This window comes from Phytophthora cinnamomi (genome assembly GCF_018691715.1).
Source record: "Phytophthora cinnamomi strain GKB4 chromosome Unknown Contig77, whole genome shotgun sequence".
Taxonomy (NCBI): domain Eukaryota; phylum Oomycota; class Peronosporomycetes; order Peronosporales; family Peronosporaceae; genus Phytophthora; species Phytophthora cinnamomi.
The window spans coordinates 166,423-190,134 of NW_027151010.1; the positions used below are offsets into that span (position 1 = coordinate 166,423).

The 23,712-nt window shown below is 55.3% G+C and overlaps 6 protein-coding genes across 7 annotated transcripts; 3 read left to right on the top strand and 3 right to left on the bottom strand.

Moving 5' to 3' along the window:
* Positions 1–178: 178 nt before the first annotated feature.
* On the bottom strand, positions 179–2,122 carry IUM83_13896 (Aspartate aminotransferase; the record flags this gene model as incomplete). The annotated part of the gene is made up of 1 exon (XM_067938597.1): positions 179–2,122. The coding sequence occupies one exon, from the start codon at positions 2,120–2,122 to the stop codon at positions 179–181; it is 1,944 nt and encodes a 647-aa protein (XP_067785656.1).
* A 241-nt stretch (positions 2,123–2,363) lies between these two features.
* Positions 2,364–3,908, bottom strand: IUM83_13897 (Coiled-coil domain-containing protein; the record flags this gene model as incomplete). Its single annotated transcript, XM_067938598.1, has 3 exons — positions 2,364–3,197; positions 3,268–3,486; positions 3,555–3,908. 3 exons carry the CDS (start codon positions 3,906–3,908, stop codon positions 2,364–2,366), a joined length of 1,407 nt encoding a protein of 468 aa, XP_067785652.1.
* An 886-nt stretch (positions 3,909–4,794) lies between these two features.
* IUM83_13898 (putative retroelement) lies at positions 4,795–5,193 on the top strand (the record flags this gene model as incomplete). Its single annotated transcript, XM_067938599.1, has 1 exon — positions 4,795–5,193. The coding sequence occupies one exon, from the start codon at positions 4,795–4,797 to the stop codon at positions 5,191–5,193; it is 399 nt and encodes a 132-aa protein (XP_067785576.1).
* A 3,699-nt stretch (positions 5,194–8,892) lies between these two features.
* IUM83_13899 (Aspartate aminotransferase) lies at positions 8,893–10,833 on the top strand (the record flags this gene model as incomplete). Its single annotated transcript, XM_067938600.1, has 1 exon — positions 8,893–10,833. The coding sequence occupies one exon, from the start codon at positions 8,893–8,895 to the stop codon at positions 10,831–10,833; it is 1,941 nt and encodes a 646-aa protein (XP_067785575.1).
* A 202-nt stretch (positions 10,834–11,035) lies between these two features.
* On the bottom strand, positions 11,036–14,016 carry IUM83_13900 (Voltage-gated Ion Channel (VIC) Superfamily; the record flags this gene model as incomplete). Of its 2 annotated transcripts, XM_067938601.1 has the most annotated exons (2): positions 11,036–11,137; positions 11,224–14,016. In XM_067938601.1, 2 exons carry the CDS (start codon positions 14,014–14,016, stop codon positions 11,036–11,038), a joined length of 2,895 nt encoding a protein of 964 aa, XP_067785659.1. The 2 variants fall into 2 exon arrangements, with proteins under 2 accessions (XP_067785659.1, XP_067785660.1); XM_067938602.1 differs by having other exon boundaries at positions 11,128–14,016.
* A 2,556-nt stretch (positions 14,017–16,572) lies between these two features.
* IUM83_13901 (tyrosine biosynthesis bifunctional enzyme) lies at positions 16,573–22,580 on the top strand (the record flags this gene model as incomplete). The annotated part of the gene is made up of 4 exons (XM_067938603.1): positions 16,573–20,583; positions 20,638–22,340; positions 22,420–22,427; positions 22,498–22,580. 4 exons carry the CDS (start codon positions 16,573–16,575, stop codon positions 22,578–22,580), a joined length of 5,805 nt encoding a protein of 1,934 aa, XP_067785657.1.
* Positions 22,581–23,712: the final 1,132 nt, after the last annotated feature.

Consider the following 23,712-nt stretch of genomic DNA (forward strand, 5'->3'; position numbering starts at 1 on the left):
AAGAATTGCACCGTGTTCGAATCCGCACGCTTGAATTGTCTGTCACCTCTTGTTTCGCCAAGTTCATTTCTGTAGTTGCATTATCGAGGTTTTCATACTTCGACAATGGTTGAATCTGCTGGTGTGATTCGTTTAACGTTTGAAGCTTGTTTGCTTGAAATTTGTGCTTCCTCCCCAATTACTCAAACGTCAACGATTTGAGAGCCATCTCCAGACCATCCATCGCGTGCACCATCGTGTCCATCGGACCAGCATACGAAATGCGTAGACCGAGAGGCTCCCCCATGTCAGACCCAGGACCCACAGCCACGCCCGTCTTCCGGATAAGATAGTCACAGAAATCGTCGACATTGAGAAGAACCTCGCTCTTCTCAGACGTGTAGGCCTTCTTCTTGTCGAAGTACAGGGCCAAGTCGATGAAGATGTAGAAAGAAGACGTCGGGTACGCGAAGCGGACGTTAGGCATCGCGCTGAGACGCTTGACGACGTATTGGCGCTTCAAGTCCAGCTCATGCAGGTCTTTTGAAATGCGAACTTCACTTCGTTCGATTGTCTCCAGCTCCAACTTCATCGCTTCGATGGCCATCACTTGGCCGACACTGTTGGCGCACGACGTCGTCTGGCCCTGCATTAACTGGCAAGGTTCGATGAAGTGCTTGGGGCCAGCCATGTAGCCAATTCGCAAGCCGGTCATAGCGTATGCCTTAGAAAAACCGTTGATCAGGATCGTGCGCTCGTACATGCCTGGAATCGTTGCGAAGTTCTTGCACACACGCTCGGGGACGCCTTCATCCTGGTAGACGAGCTGTTCATAGATTTCGTCAGAGATGACGACGACGTGCTGAAACTGGGGCTTGCGTAGGACTGCTGCAATTTCTTCCAGGTGCTCCGGCGAGTGCAACGTACCAGCAGGGTTGCTTGGGTTACACAGGATGAGGATCTTCGTTTCCGGGTTCGCGGTTAGCGTTTTCTCGAGCTCGACGGGGTTAATGAGGTAATCTTCCTCAAGCTTGTTACGCAGAGGAATTAGCCCAGCCTTGACCTGCGTGATGATACCCTCGTAGTTGCCCCAGTAAGGCGACGGCAGGACGACCTTGTCACCTGGGCGGCAAATGGCGAGGATCACGTTATACAGCGCCTGCTGAGCACCACTGCAGATCTGGACTTCAGTAGCTGGATCATACTTGACGCCCTTCGTGACATTCAGGTACTTGGTGATCAGCTCGCGGAGCTCGACCATGCCACGCATATCGCAGTACTTGGTCTGGCCTTGCTGCAGAGCCTTAACACCAGCCTCAAGAACACTTTTTGGGGGCGGGAAGTCAGGCTCACCGACACAGAGCGAGTACACAGGCATTCTTTCGGCCTCCAATTGCTTCGTTTTGCCAAAAATGGTGATAGTCTTTGCAATCGTAGTGTTTTCAAACACTGGGTTCAGCGGATACATTTGAACCGCGGTCGATTTCGAAACAGGAGCACTGCTTTCTTCATGGGCCAGCCCACCACGACTGTCAGCGTAGCTTCCCAGCACGCAGACGTACGAGCACATCGCCCTCAGCGCGGCAATCGCCTCCACCGCCTTCGCCTCGCTCTGACGGGCCTTCATGTCCGCGTAGAAGATGAACTCGGCCTTGCCGGCGCTCGGGTGCGCGCTGCTCCAAGGCCTGCTCTCGACCTTGCTCAAGTCGATATCGCGCGACGCAAAGAGACCGAGCGCGCGGTGCAGCTGGCCGTGCGCGTTGCCCGACGCGAACGCGAAGGCGATCGACGTCTTGCACTGGCGGGTCTTGGGCGAGGGCTCCGCGGACGTTTTGGCCACCATCCAGAACCTCCCGTCGGACGTCTTGGTCGGACGCTGGCACTCGCCCACGATAGCCAGGTTGTACTTGAGCAGGAGGTCGTAGGTGTCGTAGCAGGTTCCGCGCGTGGTCGAGTCTACGGGCAGGACGGCGAAGTGCGCGTCGTCCTTCTTGACGGCGACGACGGCGTCCTCGAGCGTAGCGTAGCTGATGGTCTTGGGCTCGCCGGTAGCGGACAGCAGTTGTGCTGCTGCGTCCTTGACACCGGGGTAGTAGGTTGCATCTTCGTGGTAGGCCACGCGCGTTGACGCCCCGACAGCCATGTTGATGCAAAATCAGAAGCTTGCAGTGGTTAACTTGTTGCTCTCCGGGCGAATCCGAGAATGAGCAAAGGAGGCCATGGCGATCTTGCACCACTTTTCCGTGTTGAAGGGAAGATGGAGACGACTTCGTCATGCGGTCGTGATTGGCTAAGACAGATGGCTACATTTTGGCTAGTCGCCTTCAAGTCAAGCGAGTGCTTGCAAGGATACATGAACATGTATATTATCTGTGGCGGTAACTCTAGACACGGAAGCCTGCTGCGTGCAGCAGGTCGACGCGCTTTTCCGCCAGCGCCTTCTGGATGGGGAACACGTTGGTCAATCCCCGCTCGCGAGCCTCGTCCAGCGCCTGCTGGGCCACCACCTTGAAGCGCTCGTTCTCGTACTCGAGTGCGCGCCGGGCATCCTGGTCGTCCTGCAGTCGGGCGGACCGCTCGTCCGCGATCGTCTTGCACCTTGCGTCCGCCTGCTGCTTCTGCTCCACCGCGAGACGCAGATCTTCCAGCCGCCGCTCCTGCTCCTCCTGCTTGACTTGCATCTCGATCCGTCTGCCGAACTGCTCCCACTGAATGACCGACTCGAGCGCTTCCTCGGCCGCCAGCTCCTTCTCACGCTGCTTGCAATCGAGCTGGTGGCGCCTACTGCGCGCGATCGCCTCCTTCTCAGCAGCACGGCGGTCAGCCCGCTCTTTGAACACCTTGTCTTCCTTCGCGCGCACTTCCTTGCTCTGATTTTGCAGACGCTCCTCGTTCTTCTGCTCCAGCTTCACCAGGTTGTTCGTGGCGAGGTCGATCATGCGCTGTTTGCGAGCTTGTGCGTTCTCCTTCTTTTGACGCTGAAGGTTGATGCGCTTGGCATCGCGTAGCTGCTTCTTGCGCTCTTCCTCCTCGCGCTTCACATCCTCAAGGCGCTCCTTCTCCTTGAGCATTTCTCGGTGGGCGCGCAGTCTTTGATTTGCTAGCTGCGCTTCCTCGCTAGCCTGCTTCAGACGCAGTTTCCGCTGACGCTCCTTCTCCATTTCATCCAGGTATTCCTGCTCTGCCTGTTGCTTCATCCGCTCGCCATCCATTTTTTCCTGTGTTGCGTTGATAGACCAACTTAGTGGTGTTACAAGGATAGATACAACGAGTATGCGGAGAGCTTACCTCTCGAAGCTCGTTGATGTAGCGCTGTTTGTACTCCTCGAGTTGCCCCTTCTGGATAGCTGCTAGTCTAGCGTTATCGTCCTGATTCTTCTTCCTCAGGCGTCGTTCTTCTTCCTCGCCTTCGAGAACCTTGGCAAGCACTTGCCTGTCGTACAGGTAATTAGTCAAGTCGTCTTGATCCTTGAGCATTTGTTTCTCTTCTAGCTGAAGCGTTCGGTGCTGTCGTAGCAAAATGTGAGCGCCGTGAGCATTATAGTGAGGAAGTGCATCAAGTGAAAAGCACTCACATGAACCACGTCGGCCAGAAGTTGCTTGCTGCGCAGAGTTTTCATGCGGTCGGTCTGCTCATAGAGCAGTCTATTGGCGCGCTCGATCTGCTTAGTCTGCGCATCGCGTTGCAGCCGCATCTCCTCCTCATCGATCTTCTTCCGCTCCTCTTCCAGACGTTCCTCCTTGTCCTTCTTCCAGCGGTCTTTCTTCTTGCGCATGGCCTCCAGCGTGTTCGGCCACGTGGCTGTGCGCTGCTCGGATTTGAGCTTGATAGCTTGGCGTCTCGCCTCGCGGTCGCTCTGCACTGGAGGCGACACACTTGCCCTCATCCGCTCCAGCTCATCGGCGCTCAAGGTCGTCGGGTGCGGCATATCGACAGCACTGGGTAGCTGTATCGCACACTACGCTTATATCCTTCCTTTAGGAAATCAATTCCCCGACGCAATGTGTTTGCCTGCTTCGATGCCAAGGCGGGTAGTTGTCCGCGAAAATAGATGCAACAACGCATGCATCAAGCTACTTCTAACTAAAATTGGCAAGCATGCGAACGTGTATTTTTCCGCACCTGCAGTTGATTCTTACCGCAAGCAATGCTTCAAGGGTATCACCAACAATGACATTGCCCACGAACGGTCATGCTGTGGACGAATCTGCAGAGCAGTCGAGCTGATTCATTCCTCATTCAATGGAATCTTTCGCGCCAACCCAAGCCATATTGGCGGCAGACCCCTTTGCAGTCCTCTAGAGCGTGTAGCCACACGAACGCCCCAGGAACAGCTCCGCGGCGCATTGCTTTACATTGCGCTGAATGACCTGACGCTAGTCATCTAAACGGGTGTTTGGAAAGCTGCAGCAGCCTCTGCGCGCTGTGATTGGCTACCTTGGATGGTACACTCCCATTGGTCGAGAACTGCAGGACGGAAGTCGACGTGGAACCGCTCGGATACAGTTAAAAATGGTGCGCCTTTTATTACACTCCGCGACAGGGGTGCCGTAACTCACCCGGTTTTAGGAGTCAGCGGGTGCTATTTAGATATGTGAGAGACCGCATTAGTGTGCAAACGCGAGCAAATTTGCAGCTCTTGGGGTGGTCACTATACATCGTGGAAGTTTTGCCACCGCGTCAGATTAGATCGGCCAGTCTATACTATACGAAAACCAAGTATGAAATAGTGATAGTGGATTGTGAGCGATTAGTAGGAGTTGTTCAGAAACGGAAGTTCGTCCGCCAAGCAACATGCGCGCTCACTTAGCAAGATGCCCGCCACGAAGCAGCTCTCGCACACCAAGAAACTGCAACCCGTCAAGAAGAAACCCCGGTTGACGGAGCGTGAGCGGGGCATAATTGAAAGTTTCCACCAGGCTGGTGTTAGTGCTCTCGACATCGCCCGGATGGCAACTCGCAGCAGAGACACTGTGGGTCGTGTCATCTTGCACGCCTCTCCCGGTGTCAAGGGCAAAGTGTTCTCCATCTTGATGTACACCAGCCATTCCATCCACACCAGGGTGCGCTGGATGGCGCGCACCGAGATGGAGAACTTCAGCTCAACCTTGAGCTACGACGCCGAGAGCTCACCCTTGGTCGCTGTGTGTACGAGACTTCTTATCTCGCAGTCCGTGAGTGCTGGGCAGGGTCTGGACCCGACGACATGCTGACGCGCAAGGCATGGGTGAGCGCTATGTTGCTGCGGAAAGACGCAGGGTCCATCTGGGGCTCCATCATCCTCTTGGCTGTAAACAAAATGGAACCTAGATGGATCCGACGGCTTCCCGCACTACTGGAGAGATACGGGGAAGTCGCCTCGCAAGACCAAGAGGCGACAAGCAGGAGATGGGTCCGCCATGGTGTGGGAAGCGTTCAGCTCGTTCGGTAAGTCGCCGCTGGTGGTGCTTACGGGGGGGGGCAGAACTCAGACGACTACGTGTATACCGTGTCTGAAAATCTCTTCCCCTCTGTTCACCTACACTGCGGGCTAGATTCTATCTAACAGCAAGCGCCCACACATCAAAGCGAACAAAAGAATTATTCGGAGCAGGACATTAACATACTGGACTGGCCGTCCAAGTCTCCATATTTATATTCAATAGAGAATTATGGACGATAATGAGTAGGAAGATGGAAAATTAGTATGATGACGTGCTTCAGTTGAAGGCGGTGCTCTTTGAGACTTGAAATTCTATTCCTACTGCCTTTCTTGTCGAGCTTATCGAGTCAATGCCGGATAGGTGTGTGGTGTTTCTCGACAAGAAAGGCAGCAAGGCACAAAACTGAAAAAAACAATCACTCACTTGTACTTGGCTTTTGTATAGTATAGACTGGCCGATCTAATCTGACGCGATGGCAGAACGATGTATAGTGGCCACCCCAAGAGCTGCAAATTTGCTCGCGTTAGCACAAACCCCGGTTTACTACTAATACGGTCTCGAACATATATAAATAGCACTCGCTAACACCTAAAATTGGGTGAGTCACGACCACCAACGTGGGCGGTCGATCGAACGTGTCGCGGAGTGTATATGATTGCGGTACCACATGGTCTTCGCGACTGCGTCCCTGAAAAAGAGTGTGGACTGGTTTTAGGGTCGACCGCAACAACAACCGATTGTAAATGTCGGCTCGACCATCTCTCCAGTCGGCGTGCATGGTGTGGTGTAGCGGGATCACCAAAATCTGGGAGATCTCTGGATCCAACTTCCCAAAAGCGCCCGGACACTGACTAACGGAGGGGCCCCCCGATGATCCGTGATCTGTACTGAACTTATCACCTTGGGTTATCGTCGGTAGGGCTGGATCTGAGCTCCTCTGGTGTCTCCCGAATATACCAAGCGGTGGAGAAGGAATATTTTGGCGAGACGCGGGGATCCGGTGGAGCAGCTTACTCTGCTTACGGTAGATACTCCAGATCCAATAACCGTGTACTTGGATCTAGCAGCCTGAATCTGGATCCGGCTGTAGAGTTGCCATCTGCGTGTTGTGGCACCTTTCCTTGACTTTGTAGATCTTCCTGTATCGTACTTGCCGTCTCCTACGACGTGATCTTGGTTACGAGAGTCGAAGGGATCCGTCGACCAAGTCGAGAATTCTGGTGGATCTGGGTTTAGGCTTAGGATGGATCACTAGGAGGTTGGATATCGCCAATGTATTATCCATAATTGACAACACTAGATCTCCTATCAATAACCTCTCTACACCGTGAAGGGCCAGTGTAGTTCCCGTTTCCAGGTGAGAGACGGGGGCCTTGCAATGTCCAAAGCAAATTCGAGTATATTTACCGTTTAAGTTCGTACCTATCTAAAAAAAAGCCCTATCATCCCTATGTATTCTATCTTCCCACAAGTATCTACTATCTCTACCTGACCCGTCTATTTTCCCTGCGTGTCCCTTGGTTACTCCCACCAAGGCACAGTCTTATATTCCTGGCTTAATCTCATATCCAGGAATCAGGTTGGATCCAGGAATCACCTGAGTCTGGATTCACATCCAGATCCACTGGATCTAGCCTTCTCGTATCCCGCATTGCCTTTAGGGTTCCTTGAATGTCATTTCCACACACTCCATGTATCTCTTCGTGTTCTCCGTAGCCCAGATCCACCCACCATAGAGTCGCGCTCGTATCATTTGGATCTGGGCCCAGGGCCTGCAATCCGTGACCATTCTCTCAACATCTCCAAAATCTTGGATTCTGCTCACCACAATAGTAACCGCGCTCGGTCGGGCATGAAACCGCAGTGGACCCGCGAAAACAGGGTGGTGTCAGGCCGCGACACTGTCCGACTCCGACCAGAATGGCGTGCTATACGTGCTAGTATCACAGCCCCGCGATGCTCATTTCCAAGTATGCCGCGCGGACAAAACAAAGTCGACCAGTGCATGATATGTGGGGGCGATGGCGCGTTCAGCAAGGTGGAGTATCACGACATGGACGTATGGGTGCCTATGGAGGACATCGCCATGTGGCTGCGACAGCCGCGCCAGAAGATCTTCCCGAACCAGCGCGTCGTCATTGACTACGTATTCACGGCGTCTAATGGCACAATGGGCAGCACGTGGTTCGCATGAACCCCGATGACTGCACAATTGCACAACGCCCAAGCGACGACACTATGTACCAGAGAAGCAACAATAACCGCCACGATGTCCCTGGAGCCGGTGTTCGTGTTCGTCGCGGAGCCCGGCAGCGATCTCGACAAAGCTTAAGATCCTTGTTGCCCAACCAGAATTGTCAATGAGTGCGCGGGGATGTGGAAAAAGACAGAGACCCGGGGGACGTGTGCTATTCCCCCCCCCTGTCGGAGCCAGGCAACATGACTGGTTGTCTAAATCGACAGACTTGAGCCCCCCCCCCCCCCTCCACACACACACCACCACCACCACCACCACCACGACAGGCATAAGGGCGACAAGCGCGAATTGCTCAGATCTACCCCTCGTCAACTTGCTTTGTTTCGCGACCAACTAAACAACGTTGAAAGGGTGGTGGCGGGTATGGGAAGTATGCTCGAGAGCGACACCACAGTTATTGTGCAACAGATGGCTGTTTAGCTGAAGTCGGATACTTGCGATGCGAATTCATTCAGCAACAGATTGTGCCTCTTTGACTCCGTCGCGTAGAAGAGCTACTATCCGTCTATGACATATTTCTGGCCGTTTCTTATTTCCGGTCGAGGCAACGCTGTATTAAGGGACGATTTTTACATCGATCTAACAGAATCAATATTGCTAATTATGCCAAATTTTCACAGCCTGTTAACACGAATGCCACCTATCGTTTAGTGTGTCGCCCGCGTATTTTCACCAAATATTGTCTTCGCTAGGTTGAACAGCATTTTTGGACTCGGGCGTCGCAGGCTGGTGACCGGGTGGTGACCAGGCGGGGGCACATAACAGGGTGGCTTTATCTGCCGCTGTCATGACCTAAATGGCAAGGCCTTGCTCGACGTTCTGAAAGTCCATCGGCGTCAAAATCATGTCATTGACCTTCCCCAGTCCTCTGGTATCCGTCAATGTGGAAGCACCTATTTATAGAGGCATTTGTATGGGGGGCTCGATTTGACTTGGTTTTGTATAGACCCAGGTGACTGGCAATAATATTTCCTTGAGATGTACTTATTTAAGGCATGGCAATGCCAAACTTTGCTATCCGTGATTGCATATGTGCCTTAAATAAGTACATTTCATTTAACGTCCAGATTTGGGCCCATCTCCTCTTCGGAGACCTCGAGACTCGCTTTCCAAACACTCGTGTTTAGATGACTAGCGTCCGCCTGTGATAGGAAGATCACCATGGCCTCACTCCGGAATTCGCTTCAACACCAGCAAGTCCACCACAACACCACTCGCCCCAACTCACAAGCATGACTGTGGGATCGTTGACGCGGGTGGCCTACCACGAAGATGCAACCTACTACCCCGGTGTCAAGGACGCAGCAGCACAACTGCTGTCCGCTATCGGCGAGCCCAAGACCATCAGCTACGCCACGCTCGAGGACGCCGTCGTCGCCGTCAAGAAGGACGACGCGCACTTCGCCGTCCTGCCCGTAGACTCGACCACGCGTGGAACCTGCTACGACACCTATGACCTCCTGCTCAAGTACAACCTGGCTATCGTGGGCGAGTGCCAGCGTCCGACCAAGACGTCCGACGGGAGGTTCTGGATGGTGGCCAAAACGTCCGCGGAGCCCTTGCCCAAGACCCGCCAGTGCAAGACGTCGATCGCCTTCGCGTTCGCGTCGGGCAACGCGCACGGCCAGCTGCACCGCGCGCTCGGTCTCTTCGCGTTGCGCGATATCGACTTGAGCAAGGTCGAGAGCAGGCCTTGGAGCAGCGCGCACCCGAGCGCCGGCAAGGCCGAGTTCATCTTCTACGCGGACATGAAGGCCCGTCAGAGCGAGGCGAAGGCGGTGGAGGCGATTGCCGCGCTGAGGGCGATGTGCTCGTACGTCTGTGTGCTTGGGTGCTACTCGAGCGGTGCGTTGGAGTCGACAAACGGTGTTCCTGATGCTGTTCCGAAGGAGCTGACCATGGCGCAGAAGTATCCGTTGAGCCCAGTGTTCGACACCACCAAAATTGCCAAGACGCTGGCAGTGTTTGGCGTCACCAAGCAAATGGAAGCTGAGGGCAAATCGGTCTACTCACTGTGTGTGGGCGAGCCGGACTTCCAGCCGCCAAAGCGAGTGCTGGAGGCTGGTATCAGAGCTATCCAGGAGGGCAAGACCAAGTACTGCGATATGCGCGGCATGGCCGGACTTCGTGAGATCATTGTCAAGTATCTCCAGCGAGCCAAGGGTGTAACCTACGCCCCCACTGAGATCCAAGTCTGCGGCGGCGCTCAGCAGGCCATTTACAATATGGTTCTTGCGATTCTGCGTCCGGGTGACAAGGTGTTGCTGCCGTCACCGTACTGGGGGAGTTACGAGGGCATTATTGCGCAGGCCAAGACCCAGCTTGTGCAACTGCGGAACACACTGGAAGATGAATACTTGATTAACCCGGTGAAGCTGGAGGAGGCGTTGACTGCGAACCCGGAGATCAGAATTCTCATTCTGTGCAACCCGAGCAACCCGGCTGGTACGCTTCACAGTCCTGATCAACTGGAGAAAATTGCTGCTGTTCTTCGCAAGCCACAGTTCCGTCACGTCGTAGTGATCTCAGACGAAATTTATGAGCAAGTCGTCTACCAGGACGAAGACGCCCCCAAGCGTGTTTGCAAGAGCTTCGCCGCCCTACCGGACATGTTTGAGCGCACTATCATAATCAACGGATTCTCCAAGGCGTACGCAATGACCGGCTTGCGAATTGGCTACATGGCTGGCCCGAAGCACTTCATCGAGCCCTGCTATATCATGCAAGGCCAATTGACTTCCTGCGCCAACAGTGTCGGCCAAGTGATGGCCATCGAAGCTATGCAGATGGAGTTGGAGGCTATGGAACGGGGAGAGCTCCGCATCGCCGAGGATCTCCATGGGCTTGACTCGAAACGTCAATACGTTGCCAAGCGCCTCCGCGCGATGCCCAACGTGCGCTTCGCGTACCCGACGTCTTCGTTCTACGTGTTCGTGGATCTTGGGCTGCTTTTCGAGGGCAAGACGGCTTACACCGCTGACAAGAGTGATGTCCTTCACAATGTCGATGATTTCTGCGACTACCTCATCCGCAAGCATGGTGTAGCGGTGGGTCCTGGCTCCGATATGGGTGAGCCTCACGGACTGCGCATTTCGTATGCTGGTTCCATGGACACAATGGTGCACTCGATGGATGGCATGGAGCGCGCACTCAGCTCGCTGACGTTTGAGTGACGGGCTTATCTGCTTCGTAGTACTAATCGTTAAACGCCCAGCATAATAGCACTTGAAATCTCTTGGACTTAAGAATTTGCTTTTGCGAATGTGTCCTGGATTGCACAACTACGTAAACCACGGCCGCAATAACCATCATTCGATTAATGAAAAAAGTTATCGACCCATGATCATCACGAAGAAGTTCTACGTTTGTAGACCCTCAGGAGACGACACTCTGCAGCGCAGTAACTTGTTGCTCAGCCAGACGAATACCCTCTCTCCGAAGATAGTTAACGATGGAGCTGACCCGCATTACTTGCAACTAAGTCCAGACAGAACATACAACATGCAACGAGGTAAGCCGGGAAGCTCAAAGAGAGAAAAAATCATAGACGACGCTATACGCACCCTCTCGAGGAAAATGATGCGCTTCAGCTCTTTGGATATGTTGAAAATCTCAGCTTTGTTGACATCGTCAATGATGTCGACCTCACTCTTCTCAATCGAATCGAGCAGAGGTTCAAGCTGGTCGCGTAGCAACTTTAGCATCAGAGTGAATGATTCATTCCGTGCAAAGTTTTCCCAGCGCTGAAGCTCGCTTGGCTGAACAACGTAGGGTTTGCCTACTTCTTGCTTTGTTCGCAAAAGAGCCTCTCGCCGCTTGTACTCGAGGTAACTCTTGTTAAACTGGGATCCGACCAAGGTAAGTGGCATAGCAGTATAACAGGCGCCAAAAATCATGGCGACGACGGCTACAAGCTTCCCCGAGCTCGTCACAGGCTCCATGTCACCGTAGCCAACTGTAGCTAGTGTCACGATGACAAACCAAAACGCCGAGAAGAAGTCGTCAAAGCTCGAAATTTCACCCTTGAAATTCACGAGAAAGCGCTTGCCAGGCAACGCACCCTCGAGTTCTGCCGGGTAAGTCATGTTATGGTCTCCAACAATACATTCTTGACCGTAAAAACATTCTGTTCCCTTCTCAAGCTCGAACATAATAAAAGATAGGATCGTGGTCACGACCATGAGCATGAAATACGGGATCGTAAGTCGCGCTGAAGTCTTTGAAATAGACTCCCAAAGCACCTTTGTGACCGGAATGCTTTGCTGGATCTTGAAAATGCGTGACAACCGCAGCAGACGCAAAAATGTGAGGAAGTCTTGGGATGCCGGAGTGATCACGTATATGGGCGTCACACTAGTGGAGAATCGCCGCCCTTCAAATACGAAAAATGGTATAAACGAAGCCATCTCGATGAACACGAGAGGGTTCTTGAAATACGTGCGGTAATCTTCGCATACAAACAGAGCAGCCGCGAATTCAAAGAGATAGGTAAGCGTGAATACGTACTCCATCGCCATGTATCCATTTCCAAACTCAAAGAAGGTCACGTGTAGGTTGTCGCATTCCCACTTCTTGCAAACGCTCAACTTTCTATAGCGGCTGACAAGATATGGATCCGTTCGGAATGGCAACACAAGGTCCAGTTGGTCTCGGTACGATGAATTGCTGCTGTTTAATGCATTCAGCAATACTTTACCAGATCCATCACACGAAAGCCGGTCATCGACTGTGCTGCTACCAAAATTTCCTGGGTATCCGTAGCAGGTTGAATCGACAAGTTTTTCGGCACTAGTGCAGCCAAAACGTAGCCTCACACTTGGGTCATCGACAGAGAAGCACCCTGGGTCGTTACCGCCGACGCGAATGTCCTGGACGTTTTCACAGTAGCGTTGAACTTTTCGCTCGCACAAGTACGTTTGCTCTCCATACGTCTGCAGGTCCGGCATGGTTTGGAAAACGACGATGATCATACTGAAGATGAGGCAGAATTTGACCCAACGCGAGATAACACGCCCCAGAAACGACGAGTCAGGTTCGACAATTGTCGTCCGTGCCCACTCGCGCCATGTTGGCGGTGCAACGACCTCCTGAGACTCGGCCACAATCATATCCCGAACCATGACCGCCAGCTCTTCGCACTTGAGAAAGCATAGTTCGGCGGTTTGCTTGAGGTCGTCGGTGATGTCGCGAAGATGGTGCAAATTAAACTCATGAGCCGTTGCTTCTGTGACAAGAGCCTGTGTGATAAGCGAAGCCTCTCCTGTAAGTGCCGCAAGACGCAAGTAGAGTTTGTTGGGCGCATTGTACTTCACGAGTATTTCGTGCTTCTGGTGAGCACGATTATCGCCCGTGGCTGCTGCGAGATCGATATTCACCGAAGTAGCGACGTGCGTTCCAGCTTGCAGCTGCTGGAACTTCTTCACGCTCTCTGCGTGTTGTTTCCAGGCGCGGTCGAACTCCGTTCCGATAATGGCGAGAGGCATGGACAAGAAGAGAGTTCCTGACATAATAATCATGACGGCGAAGCAGCGGCTAGCCACGTTGCCTTTCGTGGGCGTGATGTCTCCGTAGCCGATGGTCGCCACCGTGACCACCACAAAGTATCCCGTGGTAAGCAAGTCGGAGAAACCAGCCTTGTTGCGGTCGTAACTGGGGTCTACCATGTACATCACGACCGAGAAGAAGAGAACAATTTCCGTGAAGAAGATCAACGCCACGGAGATCGGAGCGACACTGGCGCGAATGGCTCGCAGCAAGATGTACGTTCCCGAGTGGTTGCGAGCGAGCTTAAAAATACGCAGCAGCCGACACAGCCGCATGATGACAAAGCTCTTCTCTTTGCCGAAGATCAAGTCCGTGTAGAACGGCACGATGGCAGCCACATCGAACCAGTTGAAGAAGTCGCGCAGGAATGGCTTCAGCCGGCGCTCTGTGAGATATTCATGCTCGCGCCATAGCGACGGCCAGATGATGAGGCGAATGAGCAGTTCTGGTGTGAAAATGACCGTGAAGACCAGGTCTGCGTCGTAGTAGCCGTTCTCGTTGGGAAGTTTCGGGTACTCTGGCTGGGAGCTGAGGTGGTTCGGGCCGTCCAGCGTCTGCAGAAACAGGATGAAGCAGCTCGTGAAGGCCGCGCATGCGATGAAGAAGCTATAGAGCGACGCCCCGCGCGACGAGTTGGGGTCCACCATGAATACGAAGATCTTCTCGAAGCGGCCGAGTGTCGTCGCGTGCTTGGTCGCGCCCACGCCCGCGCCTTTGATCATGGATTCGGCGTAGAACGCCGAGTTGACGAGCGCATCGAGCGACTCCTCCGCCGTGCTGAACGTCGGCGAGATGGCCGCGTACAGAGGCATCTCGGTGGCGGCAACAACGACCTAACAGGCAGCAACCGGTCTGTCGCGAGGAAGTGGGGGCTCCGAGGACCCGCTAAAGATGGCATGTGCAGCAGAGAAACCGCCGACAATCGGGTAGTTGCAAGCTGCAACGGCGGACTTGCACACGAACGGCATTGACACCAACGAAGCTGGCATGCCTTGTTGGCAATAGCAGCCAGCTCGCTGTGGTCGTTGGAAGGAATCGGTTGTCGGGGAACGCACGCCGGTCTAGTGGTTGAGGTTGCGTTGAAGTGCAGGGCTCAATCCCACTCGGTGATGGAGACCGCATCACCTGCAGCAGGCTACCACCGGCAGCGAGCAATCAGACCGCTTGGTTGAACAAGCAGCAGCGTTTGGCCATCGCCAGCGAGGGATTTGAGGAAGGACGCCGTGTCTGGTTGTCGACAGCAACTTGTGCTTTGCTGCCGCTTTGCTGCTGCAGCAGCTGTGACGCGGCAACGAGCGCCCTGTGTTTAACACCGCCCTCGACTGTCACGGATGAAGCTCAAGGCGCTCGCGAATCGCGGCAGCACCAAGGTCTCCATTACGAGGGCGTGTCATTGCGGGCTGATTGCCCACCTCCGCTCCGTGCTAGAGACGTGCGCCAAGTACGTGGTCGCCCGCATACATTTGCCAAGTCAACTTTTCGACGGGCTGCTCAAGTCTTTTTGAACTTCAAGACAAAAATTAATACCGCCGATAAATACTACTGTAGTACTACAGTCACGACTGTCAGATGTGGAGTCGATATCAGTAGCAACAGTATCATTAATGGCGAACGTCGAAGCAATAGTACTATTACTGGTATCACTTGCGAGGCTGATTCACCCGATCTGTCGTTAGCCCGCAGTGCGATTAAGCTCTTTTTTCGCTTTCTACAATATTTTCTCGTTTGAATTCTGACGATGCAGCAAATTTAAACCTCAGGCCTCCCAAACTTAATCGTTTAAACTTCCCACTACCAACCGCAATGGGCGGGAAAATGCGTCTGAAAAACATACCGCCTGATGCGGCGTACACTGAGACTGACTACTACTCTGTTGGAGGTGTGGAGCGAAAGTTATCGCCAGATTAGAGAACTGTTAATTCTTTTCCGGACCGAAGAAGTACCATATCAGATATAGTGCTCAGCATAGAATAGCTGTTATCATCGAAGCCGAACGCGCAGAACCTGCGTATTTGCCCTCCTTATCAAAGTTTGAAAGGTGGATGATATACAGTGTTACCTTTAGTACAGAGCTCGTCGCTGGACGCCTGTACACACAGCAAGGGCACACCTCTGAGAGGTCTAGCCGATAACCAGTGATTGAACCGCTCAGTTGCGTCCCCTTTGAAGACGTTTCCCATGTTGAACTTCCTGGATAATAGTAGGGGTACAGTGCCTTATCACTGATATCGCCGTTTTCTTAGTACCGTCAATGTTATTATTACCGCTCATAAATTAGTATTCATTCTAATGCTGGTAATGGTTTAACTGATATCACTGATTCTTGATTGAATCGAATCTGACGACGACACCCCATATTTGGGCTTCCGGTGCAGCGCCTGCATCTGCAAGGCCGCCATCAGACCTCGCGCGCGTGCAGGTAGCTCGAAAATTAGTTTTGGAGCGGTGTGCAAGTGGTGGGAGCCTAGGCCAGCACAGTGCTGCACTTCGGTGCTTTGTGCACGTCCAGTGGCGTATAGGCATTCCGAACCAATCCCATTTGCACAGTGCACACTATGATGCTGCCCCGAGCCCAGCATGTCGACATTCGCCATGGACACGCAGCGATGTCCATCCAGCGCGATTTCCATGATGGCGTAGTGGATGGAATTTCCATCCACTACACTATAGCTATAGACCCCCCCCCCCCTCGTCAGCCGCGGTGGGGTCACTCGTACAATCATAAAGGCCTTTGATTTGTTTGTGTGTTTGGGGGTGGGGGTGGGAGGGGGGGGGGGCTGTAGTATGTTTCATTGATACTTGTAGTTGATACAGTATCAACGTGGAGTACCTATAAAACCTGTGATTGTGCCCCCTCGCTTTAATAGTACCCCACCCAGAATTTTTAAGCAACTTTGGGTGGAGGCTTGCGATAGTGCCCCCTCCCTGTTTTAGTACCCCACCTTTGATTCAAATTATCATAATTACCATGACCGTAGACGTCATAAGCAAGAATCAACCTTGCCGTTCATCAACATCATCGGAGAGGGCTGATCTCTGAGCAACCACATCTCACTGGGCTACTATAGTGCCCCATGCCTTTCATAGTATTAATACCCCATCTGTAATAGTACATCATCGTAGCAGTGCCCCATGGGGCATAATCACATAGCCCATCACCTGTCAAACTCGCTCCACCGACCTTGACAGGGGGTATCCTGTTCACAAGCTCATTCCGCCAAACTTCGTCACGAGCTCACTCCGCAATTCGTCTTCGTGCCGGCAGAGCGCCTCGAAGCCCTCGCTTCCCTCACTTCCCCGCTCGTTCCACGCCGCCGAGAGCCAACAACCAACTCTCCTAACACATCAGCCAGTCACAGAGACACACCATGAAGGGCGAGGTGAAGGTGGCGTACCAGGGCATGCCCGGCGCGTACTCGGAGAAGGCGACGCGGCAGCTGCTGGGCTCGTCCGCCAACGTGGTGGCCGTGGGCTACCCGTCCTTCGACGAGGCGTTCCAGGCCGTGCAGCGCGAGGACGCCGACCTGGGCGTGCTGCCCATCGAGAACTCGCTGGGCGGCAGCATCCACGCCAACTACGACCTGCTGCTCAAGTTCGGGCTCAACATCGTGGGCGAGTACGACCTGCGCGTGGAGCACTCGCTGCTGGCGCTGCCGGGCGTGCACAAGAGCGACATCAAGACGGTCATCAGCCACCCGCAGGCGCTCGCGCAGTGCGCGCACACCATCGCGTCCATGGGCGCCAAGCCGCGCGCCGAGTACGACACGGCCGGCAGCGCCAAGATGCTGGCCGACCACCAGTGGCGCGACACGGCCGCCGTGGCCAGCGACCTGGCCGCCGAGTACTACGGGCTGCAGGTGCTGCAGCGCAACGTGGAGGACGACGCCGGCAACTTCACGCGCTTCCTGCTGCTGAGCAAGAGGCAGGACCTGGGGCTCGACGCCAAGCCCGACACGGAGTTCAAGACGTCGCTCGTCTTCTCCTTCGTGGACGGCAACGAGAAGGGCCAGCTCTACAAGGCGCTGTCCGCCTTCTCGCTGCGCGACATCGACATGTCCAAGATCGAGAGCAGGCCCTGGGGCCACACGGCCGAGCAGCAGTACCAGGACTCGGCCGCGGCCGCGCTGGGCGACGACTTCTCGCTCTCGCCTGAGAGCGCGCGCAGGAAGTACAGCTACCTCTTCTACGTCGACCTTATCGGCCACCAGACGGACGAGAACATCATCAACGCGCTGCGCCACCTGCGCGAGTTCTGCAAGTTCACGCGCGTGCTCGGCTCATACCCGACTAAGGGCAAGCTGGTGGGCGACGTGCGCAAGACGCTCGAGGCCGTCGGCGCGTACCAGGCCAACCCAGTCACGGCCTCGCCCGCCGTCGCGCCGCAGGAGCACCAGCCCGTGCGCATGAACATCGGCATCTACGGCTTCGGCAACTTCGGCCAGTTCCTGGCCAAGACCATGGCCAAGGTCCACGACGTGCGCGCCATCTCACGCACGGACCACTCGACTGTGGCCGCACAGCTCGGGTGCAAGTACTACTCGCCGGAGACCCAGCTGCAGCAGTTCTTTGATGGCCTGGACGTTCTGGTGCTCGGCGTGAGTATCCTGTCGTTCGAAGCCGTGCTGAGCAAGATCCCCAAGCACTTCCTCGAGAACCTCGTGATCGTCGATGTGCTGTCGGTCAAGACGCACCCGAAGCAGATCATGCTCAAGAGTCTGCCCGAGAGCGCGAGCATTCTGTGCACGCACCCCATGTTCGGCCCCGAGAGTGGCAAGTACTCATGGAGAGGTCTGCCCATGATGTACGAAAAGGTGCGCATCATCTCCGGCGAGCACAACCACGTCATGGACAGCTTCCTGCGCATCTTCGAGACGGAAATGTGCCGCATGCTGGAGATGACGTGCGAGTCCCACGACGAGTACGCTGCCAGCAGCCAGTTCTTGACCCACTTGACCGGTCGCATCCTCAGCGTGCAGGGCGTGAAGAACACGCCGATTGATACCCGTGGATTCAAGAACCTAGTCCGTCTTGTCGAAGACACCTGCAAGGACAGCTTCGACCTGTTCCAGGGTCTTTACAAGTTCAACCCCAACTCCGAGCAGCAAATCCAAAAGTTCCGCGAGTCGTTGGACGAAGTCACTCAAAAACTCGGGAAAAAGCCTACCACTACAGCAACATTCAGTGACACCGCACCCTTGACAGAGAAATACCCGCAGAACCCGCTGCTGGGCAAGATAGCTCCATCGAAAACGGTGGTGATCCACGGCATGGCGAAGCAACTGGAGGCTGAGGGCAAGCAAGTGTGGTCGCTGTGCGTGGGCGAGCCTGACTTCGCCCCCGCGGAGCGCGTGCTGAAGGCGGGCATGTCGGCTATGGAGCAGGGCAAGGTGAAGTACACGGACGTGAAGGGCACAGCGGAGTTGCGCACGCTGATCGCGCAGTACCTGGAGACGTGCAAGGGCCTGAAGTACGACCCGCTGACGGAGATCCTGGTGTCGAACGGCGCGAAGCAGACGGTGTACCAGGCTCTGCTGACGATCACCAAGCCTGGTGACCAGGTGTTGATCCCTGCGCCGTACTGGGTGAGCTACCCGGAGATGGTGAAGCTGACGGGCGGCGAGCCTGTGATTCTCCAGACGAAGTTGTCGGAGCACTACCTGATCGACCCGGTGGAGCTGGAGAAGGCTCTGGTGGCCAACCCGCGCGTGAAATCGCTGATGCTGTGCAACCCGAGCAACCCGGCTGGCACGGTCCACTCGCCAGCGCAACTGGAGCGCATCGCTGCGGTTCTGCGCAAGCCTCAGTTCCGTCACATCCTGGTGATCGCCGATGAGATCTACGAGCAGTTGGTGTACCAGGACGAAGGCGAGGCGAAGCGCGAGCACCAGAGCTTCGCGACGCTGCCGGGCATGTACGAGCGCACGCTGACGGTGAACGGCTTCTCGAAGTCGCACGCGATGCCGGGTCTGCGTATCGGCTACCTGGCGGCGCCGAAGTACTTCACGCAGGTGTGCACGAAGCTGCAGGGCCAACTGACGTCGTGCGCGAGCTCGGTGGGTCAGGCTGCCGCCGTGGAGGCGATGAAGTTCGAGATGGAGTGTGTGGCGCAGAACCAGGAGCGCATGACGGAGACGTTGGCGATCATGGACGAGAAGCGCAAGTACATCGTGAAGCGTCTGCGGGCGATCCCGCACCTGGAGTTCGCGTATCCGACATCGGCGTTCTACGTGTTCTTGGACTTGGCCTCATACTTCGAGGGCAAGCAGGGCGTGACGGCGGACAAGAGCGAGGTGGTGAAGAGTGCGGACGACTTCTGCGAGTACCTGCTTCGCCACTATCACGTGGCCCTGGTGCCGGGTTCAGCTTTCGGTGTGAAAAACGGTCTGCGTATTTCGTACGCGTGCTCGATGGAGACGATTGAGCACGCTCTGGACGGCCTGGAGCAGTCCCTGAACGCGCTGACGTTCACTCCGGTGGCTGGCGGAGACGTCGCCCCGGCCGTGGCTGCTCCTGCTGTGAGCGGAGGCGCTGCCATCACGCGGGCTCCGTTCCGCGAGGATGCTCCGATGACGGAGAAGTACCCGCAGAACCCGCTGCTGGGCAAGATAGCTCCGTCGAAAACGGTGGTGGTCCTTGGTCTAGCGAAGCAACTGGAGGCTGAGGGCAAGCAAGTGTGGTCGCTGTGCGTGGGCGAGCCTGACTTCGCCCCCGCGGAGCGCGTGCTGAAGGCGGGCATGTCGGCTATGGAGCAGGGCAAGGTGAAGTACACGGACGTGAAGGGCACAGCGGAGTTGCGCACGCTGATCGCGCAGTACCTGGAGACGTGCAAGGGCCTGAAGTACGACCCGCTGACGGAGATCCTGGTGTCGAACGGCGCGAAGCAGACGGTGTACCAGGCTCTGCTGACGATCACCAAGCCTGGTGACCAGGTGTTGATCCCTGCGCCGTACTGGGTGAGCTACCCGGAGATGGTGAAGCTGACGGGCGGCGAGCCTGTGATTCTCCAGACGAAGTTGTCGGAGCACTACCTGATCGACCCGGTGGAGCTGGAGAAGGCTCTGGTGGCCAACCCGCGCGTGAAATCGCTGATGCTGTGCAACCCGAGCAACCCGGCTGGCACGGTCCACTCGCCAGCGCAACTGGAGCGCATCGCTGCGGTTCTGCGCAAGCCTCAGTTCCGTCACATCCTGGTGATCGCCGATGAGATCTACGAGCAGTTGGTGTACCAGGACGAAGGCGAGGCGAAGCGCGAGCACCAGAGCTTCGCGACGCTGCCGGGCATGTACGAGCGCACGCTGACGGTGAACGGCTTCTCGAAGTCGCACGCGATGCCGGGTCTGCGTATCGGCTACCTGGCGGCGCCGAAGTACTTCACGCAGGTGTGCACGAAGCTGCAGGGCCAACTGACGTCGTGCGCGAGCTCGGTGGGTCAGGCTGCCGCCGTGGAGGCGATGAAGTTCGAGATGGAGTGTGTGGCGCAGAACCAGGAGCGCATGACGGAGACGTTGGCGATCATGGACGAGAAGCGCAAGTACATCGTGAAGCGTCTGCGGGCGATCCCGCACCTGGAGTTCGCGTATCCGACATCGGCGTTCTACGTGTTCTTGGACTTGGCCTCATACTTCGAGGGCAAGCAGGGCGTGACGGCGGACAAGAGCGAGGTGGTGAAGAGTGCGGACGACTTCTGCGAGTACCTGCTTCGCCACTATCACGTGGCCCTGGTGCCGGGTTCAGCTTTCGGTGTGAAGAACGGTCTGCGTATTTCGTACGCGTGCTCGATGGAGACGATTGAGCACGCTCTGGACGGCCTGGAGCAGTCCCTGAACGCGCTGACGTTCACCCCGGTGGCTGGCGGAGACGTCGCCCCGGCCGTGGCTGCTCCTGCTGTGAGCGGAGGCGCTGCCATCACGCGGGCTCCGTTCCGCGAGGATGCTCCGATGACGGAGAAGTACCCGCAGAACCCGCTGCTGGGCAAGATAGCTCCGTCGAAAACGGTGGTGGTCCTTGGTCTAGCGAAGCAACTGGAGGCTGAGGGCAAGCAAGTGTGGTCGCTGTGCGTGGGCGAGCCTGACTTCGCCCCCGCGGAGCGCGTGCTGAAGGCGGGCATGTCGGCTATGGAGCAGGGCAAGGTGAAGTACACGGACGTGAAGGGCACAGCGGAGTTGCGCACGCTGATCGCGCAGTACCTGGAGACGTGCAAGGGCCTGAAGTACGACCCGCTGACGGAGATCCTGGTGTCGAACGGCGCGAAGCAGACGGTGTACCAGGCTCTGCTGACGATCACCAAGCCTGGTGACCAGGTGTTGATCCCTGCGCCGTACTGGGTGAGCTACCCGGAGATGGTGAAGCTGACGGGCGGCGAGCCTGTGATTCTCCAGACGAAGTTGTCGGAGCACTACCTGATCGACCCGGTGGAGCTGGAGAAGGCTCTGGTGGCCAACCCGCGCGTGAAATCGCTGATGCTGTGCAACCCGAGCAACCCGGCTGGCACGGTCCACTCGCCAGCGCAACTGGAGCGCATCGCTGCGGTTCTGCGCAAGCCTCAGTTCCGTCACATCCTGGTGATCGCCGATGAGATCTACGAGCAGTTGGTGTACCAGGACGAAGGCGAGGCGAAGCGCGAGCACCAGAGCTTCGCGACGCTGCCGGGCATGTACGAGCGCACGCTGACGGTGAACGGCTTCTCGAAGTCGCACGCGATGCCGGGTCTGCGTATCGGCTACCTGGCGGCGCCGAAGTACTTCACGCAGGTGTGCACGAAGCTGCAGGGCCAACTGACGTCGTGCGCGAGCTCGGTGGGTCAGGCTGCCGCCGTGGAGGCGATGAAGTTCGAGATGGAGTGTGTGGCGCAGAACCAGGAGCGCATGACGGAGACGTTGGCGATCATGGACGAGAAGCGCAAGTACATCGTGAAGCGTCTGCGGGCGATCCCGCACCTGGAGTTCGCGTATCCGACATCGGCGTTCTACGTGTTCTTGGACTTGGCCTCATACTTCGAGGGCAAGCAGGGCGTGACGGCGGACAAGAGCGAGGTGGTGAAGAGTGCGGACGACTTCTGCGAGTACCTGCTTCGCCACTATCACGTGGCCCTGGTGCCGGGTTCAGCTTTCGGTGTGAAGAACGGTCTGCGTATTTCGTACGCGTGCTCGATGGAGACGATTGAGCACGCTCTGGACGGCCTGGAGCAGTCCCTGAGCGCGCTGACGTTTGAGTAGATGCCGAAGTCAGTTGGAGTGGTAAAACTTGACATAGTTATACATCTTGAGTTTCTAAGTCTTGTCTTGTGGTTTCAGTTTTATGTGTTGAAGGAAGCGTGTTACAGGTGGATGATCACTATCATTTTGCACACCTCCATGGTGATTTTGCTAGAATGTAGCGCACTTACCAAGGACGATCGATCGTAGCAAGCGTAAGCGCATGCGCCTTTCAAGAGGCTAGCAAGTACGAAAATAGGTGAATGGAGAATGTCCAAGACTTTTTGAGCCGAGAAGTGGCACGTTGCTTTATGATTCAGCAAAAGTAGAGGCGTGAGTAGAATCGGAAGGTTAAGGTACGAATACACGTTAAACACACACCGGCGACGTTACTGTAGTGGTATATTCGTTATGTTTGGAGACACCGTATGCCACATAGGCGGTAACTGACTTCGACGACGTCGACCACATCACCGCGCAATCGACCCATGCATAAGTAAACTCTAGCTAGCTGGTATTAATGCACTACATGAGGCATCAGTAGAAGTTATGTCTACATGTGTGAATGTAGAATCGACCGTTGCATTAGTTACCGTTTCGGCTTGCCAGCCAAATGCCAGCACACCGATAATTTTTAGATGGAGTCAGCAGAAGCAGCTTCTTCGTCGTTAACCAGCCAGGACCCAATACATGCGAACGGCACGTCACGTGGATGGTCCTGGCTCGCTAGGTTCATACACATCTGGAAGGGGCTGCAAGTTAGCTATTACGGTGGCAAGTACTCCATCCATCGACTGCTCGCTCTCAATGAATACACGCGAAGGACTTCACTATATCGAGCACTTCTCGTTTGTATTGGGACACCAATACCTACGGTGGTGCTTGTCTTACTCCAAGAATCGATCCTCTACAAGATCCGGCAGCGGGATGGCGTGCAAACTACGGCTTTTGGATTCGCGCTGCAATTCTAGCGTTTGTGATCGCCTGGATGGCCACTGATCAAACGAGACTCCTCATCGATGGCGTGGTCATACCTTGGTGGCGATTAGTTTTGCTTTCACTTTGCGCATCCGTGCTGTTCACTGTTTGTGCTACTACCGTTACAGCTTATTTCATGTTCCCCATTCCTTTTTTTGCGTTGACAATGGCTCCGATGTTTTACCTGCTGTTATTGTATCGTACCGAGTTGTTGCAGGCGGTGTCAATTTTCGCCATATTCTGCAGCGTAGGGATCAACTTATTCGCTAAATCATGTTCATGGGCACCGGAGTCACGATAGCTGCAGTGTATACAGCCTACGAAGCCCTCTATCGC